This window comes from Lepus europaeus, chromosome 8 (genome assembly GCF_033115175.1).
Source record: "Lepus europaeus isolate LE1 chromosome 8, mLepTim1.pri, whole genome shotgun sequence".
In the NCBI taxonomy this organism is placed as follows: domain Eukaryota; kingdom Metazoa; phylum Chordata; class Mammalia; order Lagomorpha; family Leporidae; genus Lepus; species Lepus europaeus.
Window position 1 is genome coordinate 56,884,883 of NC_084834.1, and position 20,427 is coordinate 56,905,309.

The following is a 20,427-nucleotide window of genomic DNA, read 5'->3' on the forward strand; positions in this document are numbered from 1 at the left end:
TGATTGTAAATGGTATCTTTTCCCCTTTCAGCAACACAGCCTCTCTTCTTTCATGTTCCTTGACTCTGCTTTTGCTTGAAGTCCAAAAATATGTCTTCTGCGCCATGCGATCCATTTATGTCATTTCCATGCTTTTGTCTGCACTACCTTTCTGTTGTTCTGTAACCTCAAGGCCCTGTCAAATGACTAACGTCAACTAATAAAAGCTAAAACATTAGTGCAAAAAAAAAAAATATGAGTCATGGAGAAAATTGAGACTTCATTTATGGAAAAGAGGGCCTTAAACTTGAAAATCCAGCTTAACTTTTCTGCCAATAAGATTAGGTTTGCAAACAATGCTCATTTTCCTTTGTAATGAAATGTTTTTCCATTCCATAAAAATTAGTAGCTCTTATAGAATTAAGTATGACTCATTAAATTCTAAACAACTAAACTCACATTTAAAAGACACTGCCAGAAAATCTTGCCTTTGGGGAAACCAGTTAACCAAGTTGTCAAAAAGTCATTGCCTAATTGCTCTGGGAAAGACAGTGAGTTTATGGCAGTTAGGCTATTGAGGAAACAGCAGGTTTGCCCAGGCTTTTTGTGGTGGTAACTTCCTCCTCCAGCAGAGACAACTGCCAGTAAAGGAAGAATGACAATTTACATACCATTGCAAGGCTGATCTGTCCCAGGTCTTAGTCACCGCCTGTCTGCTTGAGACATCCCGGGAAATCCCTATTTGGAAGAGGGGGAAAAAAGAAAAAAAATCACAGTGGCTGTGCGGATATCTGTATTCTGTATAATTCACGTGGAGAGTCACTTCTCTTCACTGGCTGAGAAAAACTAGTGCTGTTGTTTTCTATCATGGGCTAACTGTGTGTGTTTTGTCAATTTTGTATATTTGGTCTCACTCTAAAAAAGACCCCATAAGAGACCTCTTTTTTCTCTTTATTTCTGCTAAATAAGATTCCAGGAAACACAGCCTCCATGGCCCATTCTGTACAGGGCACACCTAGAACAAGTGCTGCAGAAGTTTCTACGGAGCAGGCAGAGGTAAGAGCACATTTCCAGGGTATGAATGGGCCACTTGTAGCATCAAGGGCATATCCAGCAGTTAAATGTGTGGGGATAATAACAGTAGAAATGGCTAGTTTGCTTTCTTTAAAGAAGATCTATTCTGTATTTGTAGCCAATGTTATTTAATATAGAAAAATATCTGGCTGACTATTGCACTGCTTTTAAACTCTCAGATCTATGTTTCTTCTTTCACAAAATGAGAGGAATTAATGTCTGAATTCCTTCCAGCTCCCCAAATCTATGGGTTCTACATTTTGCTATTGATTTAAAGTAATATGGTTTTATGTAAAATGAAAAAAAGCCAATTGTGTATTGATGTGCTAGAAATAGACCATATTAAAGTAATAGAGTATCTATAATAAAATATTTATATGTTTACAATTAATAATGTAGTTGTTGTTCAGTAATATGCTTACTATTTGAATGAATAAAACTGCTTAAAGTTTTTTTTTTATTTTATTTTTTAAAGGATAACAAGGTATAATAGGAAACCAAGTGGAACTCTGTTACTCCTTTAGATATTTAACTCAGTAGAGTCAGAACTAGGATATATTAGATGTTGGTATGGATCTTATGGTAGAGAAAGCCATGATCAAATACTCTGAATACAGATTATACTTTATAAGGATAATTATACGGAATTATTTATAAGGAATAATCTTTCTGTAAACAGGTTCTTACCAGAACCCAAGACCGAAATCTTTGTATTTATTGCAATATAAATTCTTTCATTAACAATTGGAAATCAAAGCAAATACAAATGAATAGCTCTGTCAAAACCTTTGCACCTGAATGATTTTGCTTCATTTGAACACATACCTGGAACAGCTGAACTATGGCACAATGCTGGTCAACCTCAAGTGATCCCTGGTATTCCATTTATGGCTCATGGGCCCTTCTTTCCTTTTTGTCTCCCATCCTTCCCTTCCTCCTCACATCTAAATATTACTTCTATGCTTCAGGACTTAGTACTCTACGGTGATAAAAAGATTCGCACATAAATTCAGTACTTAGCTTTTCAGTAACTCTGATAAAATAAAAATTAGGATAGAAATCTCTTCCCAGAGATAATTATTTATGGAAAAAAGAGCATACTGCTTCTTTCTCCTCAACTGAATTTCCAGAAGTTAGGGCCATACAAATGTTGGCTGGTCACAGATTTTTGTCTATACCACAGAGAAGATGTTTTGAGAATCCAAACGTTATGTTTCCATGCATAGTCTAGAATAGGCCATGGAACTCTAATATGAATCATGATGATCTAGGAAATTTATTTGCAATGGAGTGGGGGGAGGACATTTGGCACAGCAGTTATGCCTTTTGGGACACCTGCATCCCTTGAGTGCCTGGGTTTGAGTCTGAGCTCTGCTCCCCATTCCAGCTTCCTGTTAATGAGCACCCTAGGACCCAGCAGATGTTAACTCACCTGGGTCCCTGTCACTCATATGGGACACATGGATTGGTTGCCAGCTTGCAGGCATTTGGGGAGTGAACCAGAAGATGGGCGGTCTTCTCTGTCTGCCTTTCTCTTTCTCTATGTGTCTCTCAAATAAATAGATAAAACAATCTTCTAGTAATAATAACAAGAGATATCCTGGCTCCCCTTTCAGAAATTCTGATCCTGTGTTCAGAATATTCTGTTTGTCAACTTCAACAGTGACTTTGATGTACTTTTGCTGTGAGTCTGACATTCAGTCTCATGGCACCTCTGCTGTGTGAGCTCACTCTAAGTGAGGTTGGCTTGCAGCAGTTTCCACATCAAAGATGCTTCATGCTGGGAGCAAGCATTTACCTTAGTTGTTAAGATGCATGCCTCCAACTCATGACGAGAGCCTAGGGTGGTTACTGGCACCATAAACTAGAGTGTCAATTTGTTGGGTCAACAACAGGAGTCACTGTGCACTTGCTCCTCATGTGGGATCTCTGTCCTTAATGTGCTGTACATTGTGATTTAATGCTATAACTAGTACTCAAACAGTATGTTTCACTTTGTGTTTCTATGTGGGTGCAAACTGTTGAAATCTTTAATTAATATTTACTAAATTGATCTTCTGTATATAAAGAGAATTGAAAATGAATCTTGATGTGAATGGAAAGGGAGAGGGAGCGAGAGAGGGGAGGGTTGCGGGTGGGAGGGGGAAGCCATTGTAATCCATAAGCTGTACCTTGGAAATTTATATTCATTAAATAAAAGTTAAAAAAAAAGAATGTTATTGTGAAGGAAAAAAAAAATGCATGCCTCCTTTATTGGACAGTGTACCTGGGCTCAATATTTGGATCTGGCTGCTGATTCCAGCTTCCCTCCAATGCAGATACTGGAAGGCAGAGATGATGGCTCAAGTAATTGGGTCTGTGCCACTCACCTGGGAGATCTGAGTTGTATTTGTGGCTCTTGATTTCATCCCCAGTTTAGCTCCAGTGTTATTGGCATTTGGAGAGTGAACCAGCAAATGAGAGCTCTCTGATACTCATTTTCATTCTCCCCCTTTCTCTCTCTTGCTCCTTCTTTCTCTCTGCCTCTCAAATAAAGAAGTAAATTTCTTTATTAGAAAAATTATGCTTCATGTTTACTCTGTTCTAATCCAAAATGGGCCTACTTTTTTAGAAGTCTTCCCAAAAAAGGCAGGATCCAACCTATTCTGTGTGCACCGAACCAATGCTTCAAGATCAAGAGCAAATATGATCATTCTGAATTTATGACTCACACAAGACTATTCCATTTAAAATGCAGTCATAGTTATAACATGGAAGAAGTTACAAAAAGTTAAGAACAGCATCTACACTGGTGTAAAATATCAAACTCTAAAATGCCGAGGCAAATGTAAGCAGAGAAAAGAAAGTAAAATACAGTTTTCTAGATTATTTCTAATGAAAAAAAGTCCTTGAAATCCCATGATGATTGCAAAATAACTACTCCAATAAACATTTCTGGCAAAGGCCCACATGTTTTGAAAATATTTTTAATTGTTCATGGATGTCTTTAAGTAGTGTCGTGGTCCACCTAACCATTGAGCCTGGAATTGAATACAGCATTAAGGACTGCAGGCATAACTCAATTCATTGTATTACTAACTTCCAAGACTCGGAGATGAAATGGTAACAAGACTATTGAGCTACAATAGAGAAAAGAGTCCTTTACTTAAGTGAGTTTTACTGCTGGAAGATTTAGGCAGAGGGCAGGCAGCTTCTAGCACTTTTGTGTTTTCTTTATGTGAATACTCCCATTCTCAGAATACTCAGAAAACAACTGAAAAAAAGGACGGCTAATATTTCATTATGCCAGTGATGTATTATTAGCCTAAGCCTGTATTCATTAGAATACAGCATTATTCAAAGAACTGGCTAAAATTACAAAGCAGCCAATATTCATAACCATCTCTTTTAACATACTTGCATCATGGCCATTGAAGTAACCTAGGTTAGCTGGTCTTTACTCTTGATGGCTCTATTACTCTTCTGATTTTTATCAGAGTAACTCTTCAGAATCTTACTGACCACATGTTCATGGACACTGCTGCAAAGTTGGCTTTTTAGAAATGCTTGTTATGGGCCGGCGCCGCGGCTCACTAGGCTAATCCTCCGCCTTGCGGCGCCGGCACACCGGGTTCTAGTCCCGGTCGGGGCACCGATCCTGTCCCGGTTGCCCCTCTTCCAGGCCACCTCTCTGTTGTGGCCAGGGAGTGCAGTGCAGGATGGCCCAAGTGCTTGGGCCCTGCACCCCATGGGAGACCAGGAGAAGCACCTGGCTCCTGCCATCGGATCAGCGCGGTGCGCCGGCCGCAGCGCGCTACCGCGGCGGCCATTGGAGGGTGAACCAACGGCAAAGGAAGACCTTTCTCTCTGTCTCTCTCTCACTGTCCACTCTGCCTGTGCAAAAAATAAATAAATAAATAAAATAAAAATTAAAAAAAAAGAAATGCTTGTTATGTAAATACCTTATATATATATCTATGAAACTTACTTGATTTCTATAAGCCATTATACTCTTAGTGATTATTTTTTGGGGAAAAGGATTGAAATTCAGATTCATAACATCCTAATTTCTGTCCTGTCCATTATAAGGATACATTTACAATTTCTTAGAGAAATGTTTTGGAAACTACTTCATATAAAGAATCCAGCTAATTAATTGGGTTAATTAATTAATTGTTAATTAATCTGCAAGTCTTTCTGAAGGACTTACTATGTTAAAGATTACCTTTGGTAAAATCAAATATTTTTATAAACCACAACATGAGAATTGGCCAAATGCATGGGGTTTGTGAAGGATTGTATTTCTTCTGTTTATTTTGCAGACTGTTTTGTTTTCATCATCATCTTATTTTTTTTAAGTGTGCTCAATCATCAAGAAAGAACTTGACAAATTCCCTTGAACAAAAGATAAGGTGCTTGGAGAAACAGAGAAAAGAGGTAATGTAGGAATATCAGTTAATGTCACATGTACCATAGATTAATGCTGAGGGTAAAAGAAGGCACCACCTAGAGTCTGTTAGTTTTGTTATTGTCACAGCATTTATCTCTAGAACACTTGACTTCACTATTTGAGAGCAAATGCTTCCTCCTTACCTACCTATCTTATACTTGCTCTCTCAGTGTTTGTACCTTGATGAAGGGGAACAAATGAGAAAGTCATAAATCTGGCAATTAGAATCCGAATTTTCTCTAAACACAGATTTTCCTCCTTATGGCCCATAAGAGATTATCACCTGAGGCCTTTATGTCTTAGAGCGTGACACTCAAACCATTAATACCTCTAAGTGCAGGCAATTTCAGTGCTCTTTCTGAACTGGGCATCCAGATACATACAAATTAAGAAGAATTTTCACACAAAAAAAATCTTTGCTTCTAAAATATGATTGGTAGTGTTCTGAGTTTTGTTTTGCTTCTAAAGTATGATTGCTAGTGTTTGGAGTTTTGTTTTGCTGAGTTTAATAAATCTTACGATCTCTTTTCTTGACAAAGGAAGAGATAAGTGTAATGATTTTAGCATTCCATACATTGTCTATGCTGTATCCATTTTATTATTTTTTAAGCATTATATGTATTATAGCTTTATATTCTCTTCAGTGGTGCCTTTTACTCCTCCTTAGTACTACACAGAATCCTGTGCCCTTCTAGACAATTACTGCACTACAGCAGAGTACTGATACTATCACATAGAAATATGAGTCCCTAAAACACCAATAGATCAGACATCTTTACATAATAATATTATATAGTCTTATTCTAAAGAATTGTATCTATTCCCAGCATTAGTGTTTCCTGATCTCTGCCAGTATGGACTAGGTATTTTATTTTTTATTTAGGAGAATGTCTTGCTTATTTTTCATCATTGTAACTGTTTTCTTGATGTCTATCCTATATTGAAAAGCATTGGAAATTGTCTTTCTATAGGAAACTTCAAAAATAGTGAAACAGTCTATAGTGTTTGTTCTTCCAAATTGTCATGTGACAAAACTAATATTCCTTGAAAAAATCTATGCTTTCAAAATGGTGATATTACCCATTCATTGACTGTATATTATAAATCACTTGTTAACCTTTTCCAGTACATGATTGCAAGTAAATGATTCTTGGTTATGAAGTCTAGAATTTTTTAATACTAATTCTGCTTTTAAAAAGCTGAGAAGCTATATTTCATTATAATAACCAGCATGGGCTTCTGGTGTTGTGATGCAGGGTAAATCTGCCACCTGCAAAGCTGGCATCCCGTACTGAAGCACTGGTTGGGGTTCTGGCAGCTGTTCTTCTGATGTAGCTCCCTGTTAATGCACCAGGGGAGGCAGCAGATAATGGCCTAAGGACCCCTGCCACCTACTTAGGAGACCCAGATGGAGTTCCAGGCTCCTGGCTGTGGCTTGCCCCACACCTGATTGCCATGGCCATTTGGAGAGTGAACCAGCGGATGGAAGATTTCTTTTTTTGTCTCTCCTTCCCTCTCTCTGTCATTTTGCCTTCCAAATTAATAAAATCAAATTTAAAATAAATCACTGTAAGCACTTAAAATATCAGAATATTTGGAAAAAGATTTTTATACATTAATAAACCTTAAAGACAACAACCAATAGCTACAAATTTTTATTAGATCCTGATTGGACTAAACATAAAAGATGAAAGCTCAAAGAACTAAGAAAAGTTGAAAGTTTCTGGTAAACTTCCAAGATATCCCCAAGACTTACTGGTTTTTCATATATAAAACAGTTACGAAAAGGTGAGAGTGTGGCCCATTCCATTGTCTTGGCCTAGTCAGACCTGGTGGAAGAGACACTATCTTCACCCAAGGCTTCCAAAATTCAGTGTCTCAAAAGACAATTTCATTTTGGGCAAGTTTCCAAACGGGTAGAAATTTTTTCTGACTCATTAAATTTTAATAATTTCAGCTCCTGGAAGTTAATTGGCAATGGGATCAACAATTTAGAAGCATGAAAGAGCTATACGAACGAAAGGTAAACACTTCTCTCTGTTGGGTATTTTGTTTAAGCCCATAATCCTGGAGGGGCCAAGTGGGTGAAGATTCTCATTGATTTCAGCTACAAGGGGATTCATGGGTAGCCCAGTGTTGAACAATGAAGGGTGGGGGTGCTGAGTGTATTACTGTCCTCTAGGTACAGAAGATTAGTGAAGAGTGTCAGTGAATCCTCTTGAGCATGGTTAGGGAAAGGTGCAGAAAACAACCTCCCAAGGTCTCAAGGACTCTGATGCACCTTTCTCCTGCCTCCCAGAGTATGCTGGCCTTGCCTTCCTTCCTAGCAACCATGAATCTACACCAAGGTAGTTGAGGTGAAAAACAGTTTCAAGTTCATGCTGTTGCATGCAAGGCCAGGTCTCCAATTCTCCAGTTAGATAGCATCAGCTCTTGTCTACCGACAAAGAAAAGTAGTGAAAGCGAAAGTGGGAGGGGAAATAGGTGGGCTCCTCCTCTCTGAAGCACACTCACTGTGAGAGAGGAATGTTTGGGAGAAAATCTTCAAAGGGAGAAAGTCAATTTAGACTCTAAACTCACTGCCTTCAAAAAGAGGGAAAAGAGAAAGTAAGCTCCCCTAAATAATTCAGAATTAAGAAACTCAACCGCAAGTGAGTAATGCAACATTGCCCTTTTCTTCCTCATTTGGATACTCAGAAGCATTAAATGTAGAAGGTGGAAGACAAGGTCCCCACTGCACAGAGCAAGTCAGGCCCCCTTGCAGTATGCACTCTAGAGTAGTTCGGGTCTCCATATGCTAAAAAGGAGACATCGAGAGAACGTCTAGGCTGCTCCTTGCGGGTTTATGAAGACCCAGTGTTAGCAATAGCATAATTCCCTATTTGGAAGAAGAACCCATCTCCCAAGTTTCTTTCACTGGACCACTGTCCTCAGAACTACAATTTAGCATCCATTGGCGCCCGGGGTGGTGGTGGTGGTGGTGGTGGTGGTGGTGGTGGTGGTGGTGGTGGTGTGGAGGTGGGGGTCCAGTGCTGAGGACTACAGATACAGTTAAGGCCACGTCTGTTTTGCTGTGGTGTGTGCAGGTTCTAACCTAGCTCCTGAGCCTCGCTGCCTTTCCCAGCTCCTGTAAGGCACACCTTGAGAGTGGAAACTAGGATGGCAGCCCTAGAGAGGCCTCTGCGTGGATCTAAGCGTTTAGTCCCTCTGTTGACCAAGTTCCTTTTAAAATGCAAATATCCTGATCCATATTCTGTTTGGTGGGAAGTGGACCCTTTCCCGGAGGACAAGTCCAGGAGCAGGGCGTTTTTGTCCCCAGGTGCAAAAGCCCAGAAAAATCCAGGGGTGTGTGGGTTTCAGAAACAGTGTCAGCTACAGTCTGTGAACGACTTCCTCAGGTCGCAGAGCTGAGAACGAAACTGGACTCGGCGGAAAGATTCCTCAGCGCCCAGGAGAAGGATCGTTCGCAGAGCCGGGGAGAGGCCCTGAGCCGGGACGCGCGGTGGCGCCAAGAGGTGGGCAGGGCCGGGAAACCCACCTCTCTCCGCCGCCGCCAGGGAGCTGAGTAAAAGCAGGGGCGGTTTCCTGTTGAAAATCTACCGTTTTGCCAAAACCAACTCACTGCTGAGCAATGCCCCGTCTGCGAGGGTGCACGGATAATGCAAGTCCTCAGAAGCCACAAAAAAGGGCCACTTCTCAGGAGCAAGAGGGAAGCAGTCCCTGGGGAGCTTCCTCCTGTGTTTGCACAAAGAGATGGGCAGTGGCTTGCTAGGCCCTGGTAGAAACTCCTCCGGAGATTTGGTCATATCTTTCTAGGGCTTTTCACGCTCGGAGAAAATTACTTTTCTTTTTAAAAGATTCATGACTGTTTTTTTATTATTACTGATTAATAATAATAACAATAATCCAATTTCTTGTATTTGTACAGTAGCTCTGACTTTACAAACAGGTATTGTTTTTGTGATCATATAAAGAGATAACATTTGTGAAAGCATTTTTCGCCCATAATCTCATTTAACATTCTCAGGTCACTTGTGAGGAAAAGAGTTTTGCCGTGTTCAAAATGAGAAGCTTCGCAGGCACGGAGGCTGGTGGCTTTGCCCATGCTGATAAAATAGCCCAGTCTCCAGATTCCATGCAGCCATCAATCCCTGCTGAGGGGAAATGATGACAGGCTGAGATAATGGTTCCTCCTCAAAGACTCTTTTCCTTCTTGGTATCTGTTATGGGACTTCGTGGACACAGTAGATAATGAGAGGAAAACTCTAAACTCTCACGGCCTCTCAGTTACTTAGGCATAGTCAGAAAAACCCAAGAAGCGCAGCTCTGGCTGGTGATGTCCTTTCGCTGATATCGGGCAGCATCGGCAATATTTGAAGACAAGCACACACCTTAAGGCAAGATCTAGGGTCGGTGCAGGTGCCATCAGTCCAGGCTTCCCCGTCTTGTTGAGGTCTTTGCCCCAGAGAGTCAGGAAAGCAGGCTTTAGCAATTCCTTTTCATCACATAGCAGTCATTTCCTTTTCCAATTACAGGTTGACCAGAAATCTTAGTATTTTTCTTTCCCCCATTTGCTAGTTGAAGTAATTTTCTCTGAAATTGTGATAAATTAGAAAAAGGATTGTTCATTTTCTAATACATAGGCCCTATCTATTAAAATAAAAGCAAATAGAAATGTCCTCATTTTTAAAGAAATGTATCACCTAAAGTATAGTTCTCAAATTTAATAAGTGTATTGGAAATTACCAATTACTAAAATAAGATACTTTAATGCCTATATTAGCTGTTGTCTGATCTTGAGTTACCTAAATTCCACAATATTTAATTAGGCTAAAATTTCAATCTTGCTTGAAATCTAAGAGATCTGAGACATACTGTCTGAATCCAGAGCTCGCTGGTGTCCAAGCAATGAACCTTCAAGGATTTAGACCAGCAGCCCTCTTGATAATGCTCTTACACGTGGAAGAGTGGTGGCAGTTGGAGCAGTTTGTCTCTTCCTTTTAAAAAGAATAATCACGACAATGTAATGCTCTGAAAAATTCTCTGTAGTGTTGGGTATTCTTTGCTACTGTCTTCTCTGGGCTCTGAGGTACTTCATATTGTTTTGTTGCAATGAGGTTTTTGGGTTTTTTTTTTGTTTTGTTTTTTTGTTTTATTTTTCCTTTTTAGGAGTTTCCAACTACTTTCACGGACTCACTTACCTTTTACTTAACAACACCATATGGGAACTAGCTAATTCTGCAGACCCATTTGTTTGATCACTGAAAGGGAGGATTGTGGAATTTGATATCTTTTTCTGGGGCCACAAAACTTCAAAGCATCGGCACTACATTATCATAAAAGTATTGCGCTGTGTGCTCTACCCAGGAGCTATGCCAAAATGGAACATTCAGAGAAAAACCGTGCCTTGCTGTTCTGTGTCTCAGAAGGGTGACCCTGCTTGACAGGGGTGGCTGAGGCATTAGGACACCTGGACTAGCATCTCCTTCGGCCTTTGTTGACTGCGGTCTTGTTTTCTGGCTCTTGACTTCAGAAGGAGAATGAAAGACTAACTGAAGAATTACATGAACTGAAGAAAGAGAATAAGCTTTTGAAAGAAAAAATCCTTCTCGTGACTAAGAAGAAGGAACACTATGAATGTGAAATAAAACGCCTCAATAAGGTAGGAAGCCAGATCCAGCATGGGAGATCCAAATGTGAGGTCCCTCTGTAAAGAGCACAGTTCCGGGGCCGGCACTGTGGCGCAGTGGGTTAAGGCCCCGGCCTGCAGTGCCAGCATCCCATATGGGCGCCAGTTCGAGTCCTGGCTGCCTCAATTCCAACCCAGCTGTCTGCTATGGCCTGGGAGGGCAGTAGAAGATGGCCCAAGTCCTTGGGCCGCTGCATGCATGTGGGAGACCCAGAGGAAACTCTTGGCTCCTGGCTGCTGGCTTTGAATCAGCTCAGCTCTGGCCATTGCGGTCATTTGGGGAGTGAACCGGCGGAGTGGAAGACCTCTCTCTCTCTCTCTCTCTGGCTCTACCTCTCTCTGTAACTCTGTCTTTCAAATAAATAACAATTCTTTAAAAAAAAAAAAAAGAGCACAGTTCCATGGAGAGTCACAACAAAAATGGGGCATAATGTGGCTCCCTGCACTGGGGGCTGACCCAGCATATTCTCTGAAGTTTTACAAATTGCTCCTCTCTGTACCTTTCAGCCATACATGGCTAAGGAGGCTTTAGGGAAGTCATATCTGCAAAGAATCATCATGAGAAAGAGAAACGAGGAGAAATTTTCGAAGACAGTGAGGACAAGTTGTAAGTTTGAAGAACCACTTTTTAAAGCAAGTGGGTGTTTGTGAACAATAACACATCTCTTGGTCAACCGCAAAAGCTTCCTGAGGAAATAAGCTGCTCGCTCTTTACAATGATCGCTGGGGAGCTGGGTGTGATGCACACTATGTGTAAGATTGCTAAATGCCAGCTCCAAGGCTGAGATGGCGGGCTTCCCCAGGGCAAGCCTAAAACCCACCTCCCAGGGGTGCAGGATGAGAGAAGTCAGGCCTTTTAAGGAAAGATAAGTGGTTTAGTACCTTAGCTCCAGGAAACTCTTCAGAGCCACAGCCTATGAATCCATGCAAAGGGGTAATGTGTCTAGGTGTGAATATTGTTGCGTATGGACTAATGGCTTACGTTTCTCAGGGGAAGAAAGAGTGATGAGTTCAGGGGGAAAAAAAGATGTCCTTTGCTGTTGACTTTTCCTAGGGCTGAGTCATATGTTGAGCATGGGAATGCTGAATGCATACAGATGAGTTGAGCTATGCCATCTCTCAACTAGAAAGATCATGACCAAAGGGATAGAACATGTCTCTTGCAATAAGAGTAGACAAACGGCTGATCTTAAACATATGTTCAACTCTGTATTTTGGACTGTGTGCCCAAGGTTGGAGGTCACTGGTGTTCAGCAGTGTCATTTAAATCTCCCCAAAGTGTTAGGCATGTGCCTGCAGAGTGGCAAGATGCTTTGTATTATTAGATCTGTTTGCAAGATAAGTTATCTGTCAGGAGAAAATGGGAAAGTAGTGATTAATTCTATGAATGACATACTTTCTCCTCTAATAGAGAAAAACAATGTTCAGACAAAGTCAGGGCGAATACATACCTTCTCTTAATCTTCTGCAGGAAAATCTTCCACAGATGGATTAGAGGAACCAAGCATGGTTGAGATTATATTTAAAATCACTTCCATTTAATAAATAGATTTATTTATTTATTTAAAAGGCAGAATGACAGAGGGGAACACACACACACACGCACGGGTTGAGGGAACGAGAGAGAGATCCTCTATCCAGGACTACCATGTGAGTGAAAGGGACTCCAGTACTTGGGCTACCATCTGTTGCCTCCTAGGCACATTAGCAGGAAGCTGGAGCCAAATTGGAGTCAAGATTCATACCAGGCAGTCCAGTATAGGATATGGGTGTCCCAAATGGTGGCTTAACCCCCTGTGCCACAACACCTGTGGTTAACACCATAGTATAAGTTTAGGTATATTCTCTAGTTCATAGCCCTAAATGTACTCAAGGACATAAAGCCTGCAGATATTAGAACAAAGAAGAATTCTTGTTTTGCTCTTGTCCATGAGCACACTTTATCTTTCTGGCACCTGTATGAATACTTAACAAAAAGTTGTCTTTTTTTTTAAGATTTACTTACTTGAAAGTCAGAGTTACACAGAGAGAGGAGAGGCAGAGAGAGAGAGGTCTTCCATCCAATGGTTCACTCCCCAATTGGCCACAATGACTGGAGCTGCACAGATCCCAAGCCAGGAGCCAGGAGTTTCTTCCGGTCTCCCACATGGGTACAGGGGCCCAAGGACTTGGGCCATCCTCTACTGCTTTCCAAAGCCTTAGCAGAGAGCTGCATGGGAAGTGGAGCAGCCTGGACTAGAACCGGCGCCCATATGGGATGCCAGCACTTCAGGCCAGGGCGTTAACCCACTGCACCACAGCGCAGGCCCCCAAAAGAAGTTTTAAATATTTGAATAATACTGATCTTTTAATTCTCATGATTATAATAAAAATTTCAATGAGGAAAATTAATCTGAGCAAAATACATATCTTTTATAAATATTACTTTCTCAAAAAGGACTTTTCTGATTATTCTAATTAAAATTATAGGAAATGGGCATTTGGTGCGATGGTTAAGAGATGCCTCTTGAGATGCCCACATCCCATATTGGAGTGCCTGGACTTCAGGCTGAGATCTGATTCCAACCCAGCTTCCTGCTAATGCACACTCTGAGAAGCAACAGGTGCTGGCTGAAGTACTGGGTCCCTGCCACCCACGTAGCTATTGCAGGCATTTTGGGGAGCAAACCAACGGCTGTAAGATCTCTCTCTCTCTCTCTCTCTTTCTCTCTCTCTCCTCTCCTTTTTAGTCTCCCTCCCTTTAAATATAAAATTAAATTTTTAAATTACATATTCTACCCCTGCTATTTCCTAAAAAGGGAACAAATTTCATGTATTTCATATATACAATTTTAAGAGTAATGAAACTTCCCACTCTTCCTTACCTCATTCCTATACTCTTATATCCTTAGGGCCACAGTCATGGTAAGCTCTTAAATATTTGTTGAATGGGTGAATGAGTGAATTAATTAAGTATTGCATAATAAAATTTCAAAGCCAACTCTGAACCTGAGATTCATACATTAGCAGATATACTACACCACTTATGAGAAATGAGAATAACAGGATACCTAAAGCCAGAAAATATCCATCTCATACATCTATATCTTAAATCGTCATTAAAGAGTAAGGTGATTACATGTGGAAAGAGATTTTTTTTTCTCATTTACTGCATGTAATAGTATTTCATAAAATGAAAGGCATTATTACTCTTTTATTGTATATAAACATTTTTTTTTGCTTTTTCCCACTGTGATAAACAGAAGTTATTCAAAATGTTGATTTGGGTGCCTGACTATGCACTCCATCCAGCACAGCGTGGCATTTGGGCCCGATCCTCATTGCACAAGCCTGCTGACCCATTTGCTCAGCTGACATTTCCAAGATGTCAGTTTGGTAATTAACATATGGCTTTCAAAATTTCATACAACTATGTGTACTCAATTCAATTAAACTGCTTTGAGGAACATGTTCAAGGATTTCCTATTAATCTGGGTCATGCAGAGAAGCCAGATGTTTATCCAAAGCGGGAGAAAGTGTCTGAGTCTAGGCAGCCAGTACCATCTATGGGCAAAACTGATCTGTTTGATACCACTGTGAGTGTGTCTGTACTTATAGGAAATAGCCACTATAGAACAGGTGACAAGTGTTTCTTCAGGGAAGTTGGAAAACCCCAACATGAAACATGCTCTCCCAGTGGGAGCATACACGGTGATCTAGCAGAATATTACTCAGAACATCATCTGAGGCTAGCAGCATCAGCTTCTGAGAAATGTAGGTTCTTTGTCTCTACCCTCCGATTCACTGATTCAGAATCTCTAAGAGCAGTGCCCAGGGCGGGGCATATCTGCTACCTTTGATGCTTTCTAAAGTGTGAACATCATTGGTGATGTAGACATGTGATTGAAGTAGAGAATCTAGAGAAGTCCTATGGTATATTTTCTTTTTTTTTTTTTAAGATTTATCTATTTATTTGATAGAGTTACACAGAGAGAGAAAGAAAGGCAGAGAGAGATCCTCCATCAGCTGGTTCACTCCCCAGTTGGCCCCAATGGCCGGAACTGAACTAATAGAAAGCCAGGAGCCTAGAGCTTCCTCTGGGTCTCCCATGCGGGTGCAGAGGCCCAAGGACTTGGGCCATCTTCCACTGCCCTCTCAGGCCACAGCAGAGAGCTGGATCGGAAGTGTAGCAGCCGGAACTTGAGCTGGTGCCCACATGGGATGCCAGCACTGCAGGCGGCAGCTCCACCAGCTATGCCACAGAGCCGGCCACCGGTTTGTTTTCTTTTAATCTTTAGTTTGGTGGGGAGGGAGCCCAACATCAAAGATCCCAATTTAATAATAATGGTTGAATAACATCATCATTGAGAAAAGAGATTCCGGGATGTACAGAAAATCAGAAAGAAGAAAGCTATTCAGTCATATAAATTGCATTAAAAATGAAATTCTACCTTGTAGGTGCATTTGAAGCCATTGTCACAATTATAGAGGAATTCCTAAGGTGTAAATCTGAGACCAACAGTGCTCTTGTCTTAAAACATAGGCTCTTCAGGATGCCTTGAAAATCGAGTACTCTTCAGTTTCTGAGGACTATTTGAGGAAGTCTAAAGTGGAATGCAGCCATGAGGAGATGAGAACAGAATTGGAAGTTCTCAAACAGCAGGTGAGAATTTGGAAGTGGCATAATCAGGTGGGGGGAAAAAGGGCCTAATTTTCATGCTCCTTTGGATATTTTTTGGATATCTTGCTGTTCAAAATTTATCAAAATTTATATTTTATCAGAATTATGTAGACTTAAAGCTGATAGCAAGAATATAGATGGGCAGTTCCCTACCACATGTTATAAAAGAGGGAATTGGATTTCAGATGGCTCAAGTGGTTTGCCCAAGATTGCACAATTGAATGAGGGACATGTTAATTAGCCTTTGGGTGAGAGTTGATTGCTAGCGGGTCTAGAGAGTTTCATGTGGCATGATTTATTTTGAAAACATTATTAACCCAGACTCTGGACTTTTTAAGAAAATAGTAGCAGCTGCACTTTGATTCTGTAGAAGCTGAGCTTCAGGCCTTTTAACAATAAGGTCAGTTTTAAAGAGAATATTTTGTACCAATTATAACCACTGAAGAGCTAGGTGTGCTCAGCTACTCCCACATATGGATGGCAGCACCTATTGGTTTATTTTTAAAGATTTACTTATTTATTTGCAAGTCAGAGTTACAGAGCAAGGGAAAGAGAGACAGATCTTTCATCTGCTAGTTTGCCCCCCTAGGATGACCACAACAGCCAGGGCTGGGCCAGGCTGCAGCCAGGAGCCAGGAGCTTCATCTGGGTCTCTCATGTGAATAGCAGGGACCCAAGCATTTGGGCCTATTTTCTGCTGTTTTCCCAGTTCATTATTAGGAAGCTGTATCAGAAGTGGAGCAGCCTTGGGGCCGGTGCTGTGGCATAACGGGTTAAAGCCCCAGCCTGAAGTGCCGGCACCCAGTATGGGCGCCGCTTCGAATACTGGCTACTCCTCTTCCAATCCAGCTCTCTGCTATGGCCTGGAAAAGCAGTAGAAGATGGCCCAAGTCCTTGGGTCCCTGCACCTGCGTGGGAGACCTGGAAAAAGCTCCTGGCTCCTGGCTTCAGATCAGCTCAGCTCTGGCTGTTGTGATCATTTGGGGAATGAACCAATGGAATGGAAGACCACTCTCTCTCTCTGGCTCTACCTCTCTCTGTAACTCTTTCAAATAACTTTAAAAAAAAAGTGGAGCAGCCAGGACACAGATTGGTGCCCATATGGAATGCCAGCATCACAGGTGGCAATTTTACTTGCTATGTCACAATACTAGCTCCCTTTTATTTATCTATCTAGTTATTTATTTTTATTTTATTTTTCAGAGAACAGGTTTTTAAAATTTGTTTTATAAATTATTTATTTATTTTAAAAGTGGAGCAATGGAGGAGAAAGGAAGGGGGGGGGGATTTTTTCATTTGCCAGTTTACTCCTCAAATGCCTGCAACTGCCAGGTCTGGGCCAGATGGAAGCCAGGAGCCAGGAACTCCTTAACAGTTTCCCCTGTGTGTGTGGCAAGGGCCCGAGCACTTGGGCCATCTTCAACTGCTTCCCAGGCCCATTAGCAGGGAGCTAGATTGGAAGCAGAGCAGCAGGTACTCAAACTGATGCTCCAATATAGGATGCTGGTGTTGCAAGTAGCAACTTAACCCTCTGTGGCATAACACTGACACCTGGTTTATAATTTCAATATCAAATAGCTGAAAAATGTTAAGTCTCAAAGGGAGCAGAACCTGACCCAGGGCCCGTAGTATATCTCCACCCTGCTGGGGTACAAGCTGAGCCAAGTAGGGATGGATGTAAGAGATGTGCCCACCCAGATATGCTTGGTGTGAGCATGGAAATGGGCATGGGAGGTGGGCATGAGAGATAATACATTACAAGGACAAAGCAGGCAAAGTCTGTTGAAGCCTCACTGAATGTCCAGAGTGCATCTGGAAGACTGCAGAGTTCATCAGTGGGCCAGACATCCCTGTCCATCCTATCAATTTGTTGATGCATAACAGCGTCCTCCTCCTCTGTCACCCACCATCACTCACTGTTGCCAAGTAGCCAGCAAGATCAAGTACCTCCTCACCTCAGCTTCTGTGCGATGAACAGTACAGGGCTTCTGGGATGTAGCACTGCCTAAACGACTCACATATAAATTTAGTTCAGCCAGCTGGAGCTTGCTTAGCTGAGCGGCCACTCAGGCACATCACATTTCTTTTCCAGTAAGCTGCTAAATAGACAAATATGGATAAAGGGCTGGAATAGTTCATAGCAATCCTGACAAATACAGGGTACATATAAAAATTCTAGTTCCTGAAGCACACAGTGTCAGTAATATATTAACAGTGTGAGAAGGAAGTTAAGGAAAGTGTTATTTTTATGATGCCCCTGGTTGTGATTATTGTCTGTTTTTGCTCTGAGGATGTGCCATCTTAAGGAGTTGAACTTGTGGCACAATGGTTTAAGCTGCTGCCTACAAAGCTGGCATCTCAGATGGGAGTGCTGGTTTGAATCCTGCTGCTCCACTTCCAGTCCAGATCCCTGCTACTGCACCAGGAAGCAGCAGATGATGGCTTAAGTATTTGAACCTCTGCCCAGCCCTAGCTGTTGCAGCCAACTGGGGAGTGAACCAGAGGCTGGAAGATCTCTTCCTGTTTCTGTCACTGTGCCTTTCAATAAATAAATAAATCTTGAAAGGGCCATTTAAAAGGATTCTTGATGTGAAATGTGGAAAAATTCAGCAAGTGTGTTGTTGTTGTTATTTACTTTATAGTTTTCAACTCATGGGAAGTATCTGTCTAGAAATACATCTAAAAAGTTCAGAGCACTTTGTAGTCAAGTTATGCCTTCTCCTCTATCACTTGTGTTTGAACAATCTGACTTACTGCATTCTGGATCATTTAAGAGAAGGCTTCAAAAAGTTCATGGACAAATGGAATTAAAAGATAAATTAACATTTTCCATGAACTTTTTGAAACCCCTCAAATGTACCTTAAAAATACATCCCTGAAGATAATAAGAGTAATATTCAGATTTTAAAACTCTGTCAGATTCTCAGCCCTTCAAGCACTGGTGTTGCTAGTCACTATGCCTCCAGAGATGAAAATTTAAAAATGGCTGCTTGTGTTCAGACACCTGAATCATTCTTTTGCTGACAAATCATCTGCATTGGTTTTGAGAGAGTCACTTTTAACACGGGGAGATCACAGTGCAGGTTCAACTTCCATATGACACAACCAGTGACAGCGACTCTTTTTTTTCCCATCATTCCTAAGGGAGAACAAAAGAATCTTCTTAATTTTAAGGTAGCTCTCTTGCTGACTTTATACACATTTTAATTGCACACATTTCTAATTGAGCACCCACAATCATGGTGTCACTGAATGCCACATGAAATATTCAAGGTTTTAGTTTCTCAAAGACACTGAGTTAGAATCCTAATCCCTGACTGACTAAAGTCATGACCTGGCTGAAATGTTCCATTCTGATCATATGTCTTCTCCCGTTTACAATGCCATTTACAATTGCTTATAGAGCATTTGTTTCACTGGGTCTAGAATTGAACCTCAACTCTCAATTAAAAAATTCAAAATATCAGCCTAACTAGATGTAGCATTTTTAAAATGTTTCTGATGAATAAAACCTTAAAAATGAAATACATATTTGTGTGTGTGTTGTTCAAAATCTATACAGAATGTGTAATTTTTTCTCTTTGTATTATTGACTTGCAATTGATAAACCTCTAGTTAAAATTTGTTCCATGGTTCAGGAGGAAGCTACAATATGCATTAATATTAATAGACAAGAATCTAGCTACTGGGTTTCAGTATAAGTAGTCATTTATATCCTGATCTTAGAGGAATTATTTTGCTTTATTCTCTTTCATTTGTTTTCATTGCTTTACATGCTAATCTCCAAGCCATCAGTCATCACTATGCCAATTAAAAGCGACTAGAAGTTTGGTTACTTGTCTGGAGTATTTGGAGAAGTGTTTGACTATAATAGTATGTGTTTCTTTTTCTTATATCAAATACACCCAGAGGGTAAAACTTGTGGATGCCTTTTTAACAACCATGCTTTGCTTTTCCACACACATAAGCCTCTCTTTTCTATTTTGTGTTCAGCCTGGAAGCTATACTTGGAGACTCAGGCATGTTAGTATTCAGTGCACCCAGCTATTGTCAGTAAATTGTCTTTTACAACTTCAAGCAGAATTCCTTCCTCAACGCCCTGTGCTGGGGGATGGATGACCTGCTGCAAAGCAATGATACTTAACACTAGGTCTGGGATTTCATCACAGTCACAGAGTACACAGCAGAATAACCAGTGAAGGGAAATTTTTAACAATAAAACTGTTGTTATTTTATTTACAAATTTATGATACATTCTCATTCTGAGCAAAGTGGATGATAAAATTGCAGTCATAGGCGTTTCTCTGTCTCAGCATATAGACAGATTCATGAAAAGAGGGTAGAGAAGCCCAAGTTGGAAAGAGCCAGACAGCACCTTTCCATTTAAATGGCCTCAGAGAAAAGTAAGCCAACAATAATAGCAAGCTGATGCTTTTTAGGTGCGAATATATGAAGAAGACTTCAAAAAGGAGCGATCAGATCGAGAAAGGCTTAATCAAGAGAAGGAAGAGCTGCAGCAAATCAATCAAACTTCTCAATCCCAACTGAGCAGGCTGAATTCTCAGGTATGGATCATAACAAAATAATCTTTGCCAC

General features: G+C 40.9%; 1 protein-coding gene across 3 annotated transcripts in view; it reads left to right on the forward strand.

Annotated features, from left to right (window-relative positions):
• Nucleotides 1–776: 776 nt before the first annotated feature.
• Nucleotides 777–20,427, forward strand: part of TNIP3 (TNFAIP3 interacting protein 3) — a 36,172-nt gene continuing 16,521 nt past the window's right edge. For 2 of the 3 annotated variants that reach the window (XM_062199103.1, XM_062199105.1), the window contains exons 1-7: nucleotides 777–1,035; nucleotides 5,392–5,469; nucleotides 7,440–7,505; nucleotides 8,881–8,997; nucleotides 11,016–11,144; nucleotides 15,694–15,813; nucleotides 20,271–20,396. In XM_062199103.1, coding sequence (XP_062055087.1) covers nucleotides 970–1,035; nucleotides 5,392–5,469; nucleotides 7,440–7,505; nucleotides 8,881–8,997; nucleotides 11,016–11,144; nucleotides 15,694–15,813; nucleotides 20,271–20,396 — 702 coding nt within the window. In that variant the 5' untranslated portion in view covers nucleotides 777–969. The remainder of the gene's footprint in view (nucleotides 1,036–5,391; nucleotides 5,470–7,439; nucleotides 7,506–8,880; nucleotides 8,998–11,015; nucleotides 11,145–15,693; nucleotides 15,814–20,270; nucleotides 20,397–20,427) is intronic. The other variant, XM_062199106.1, reaches the window with a different exon arrangement.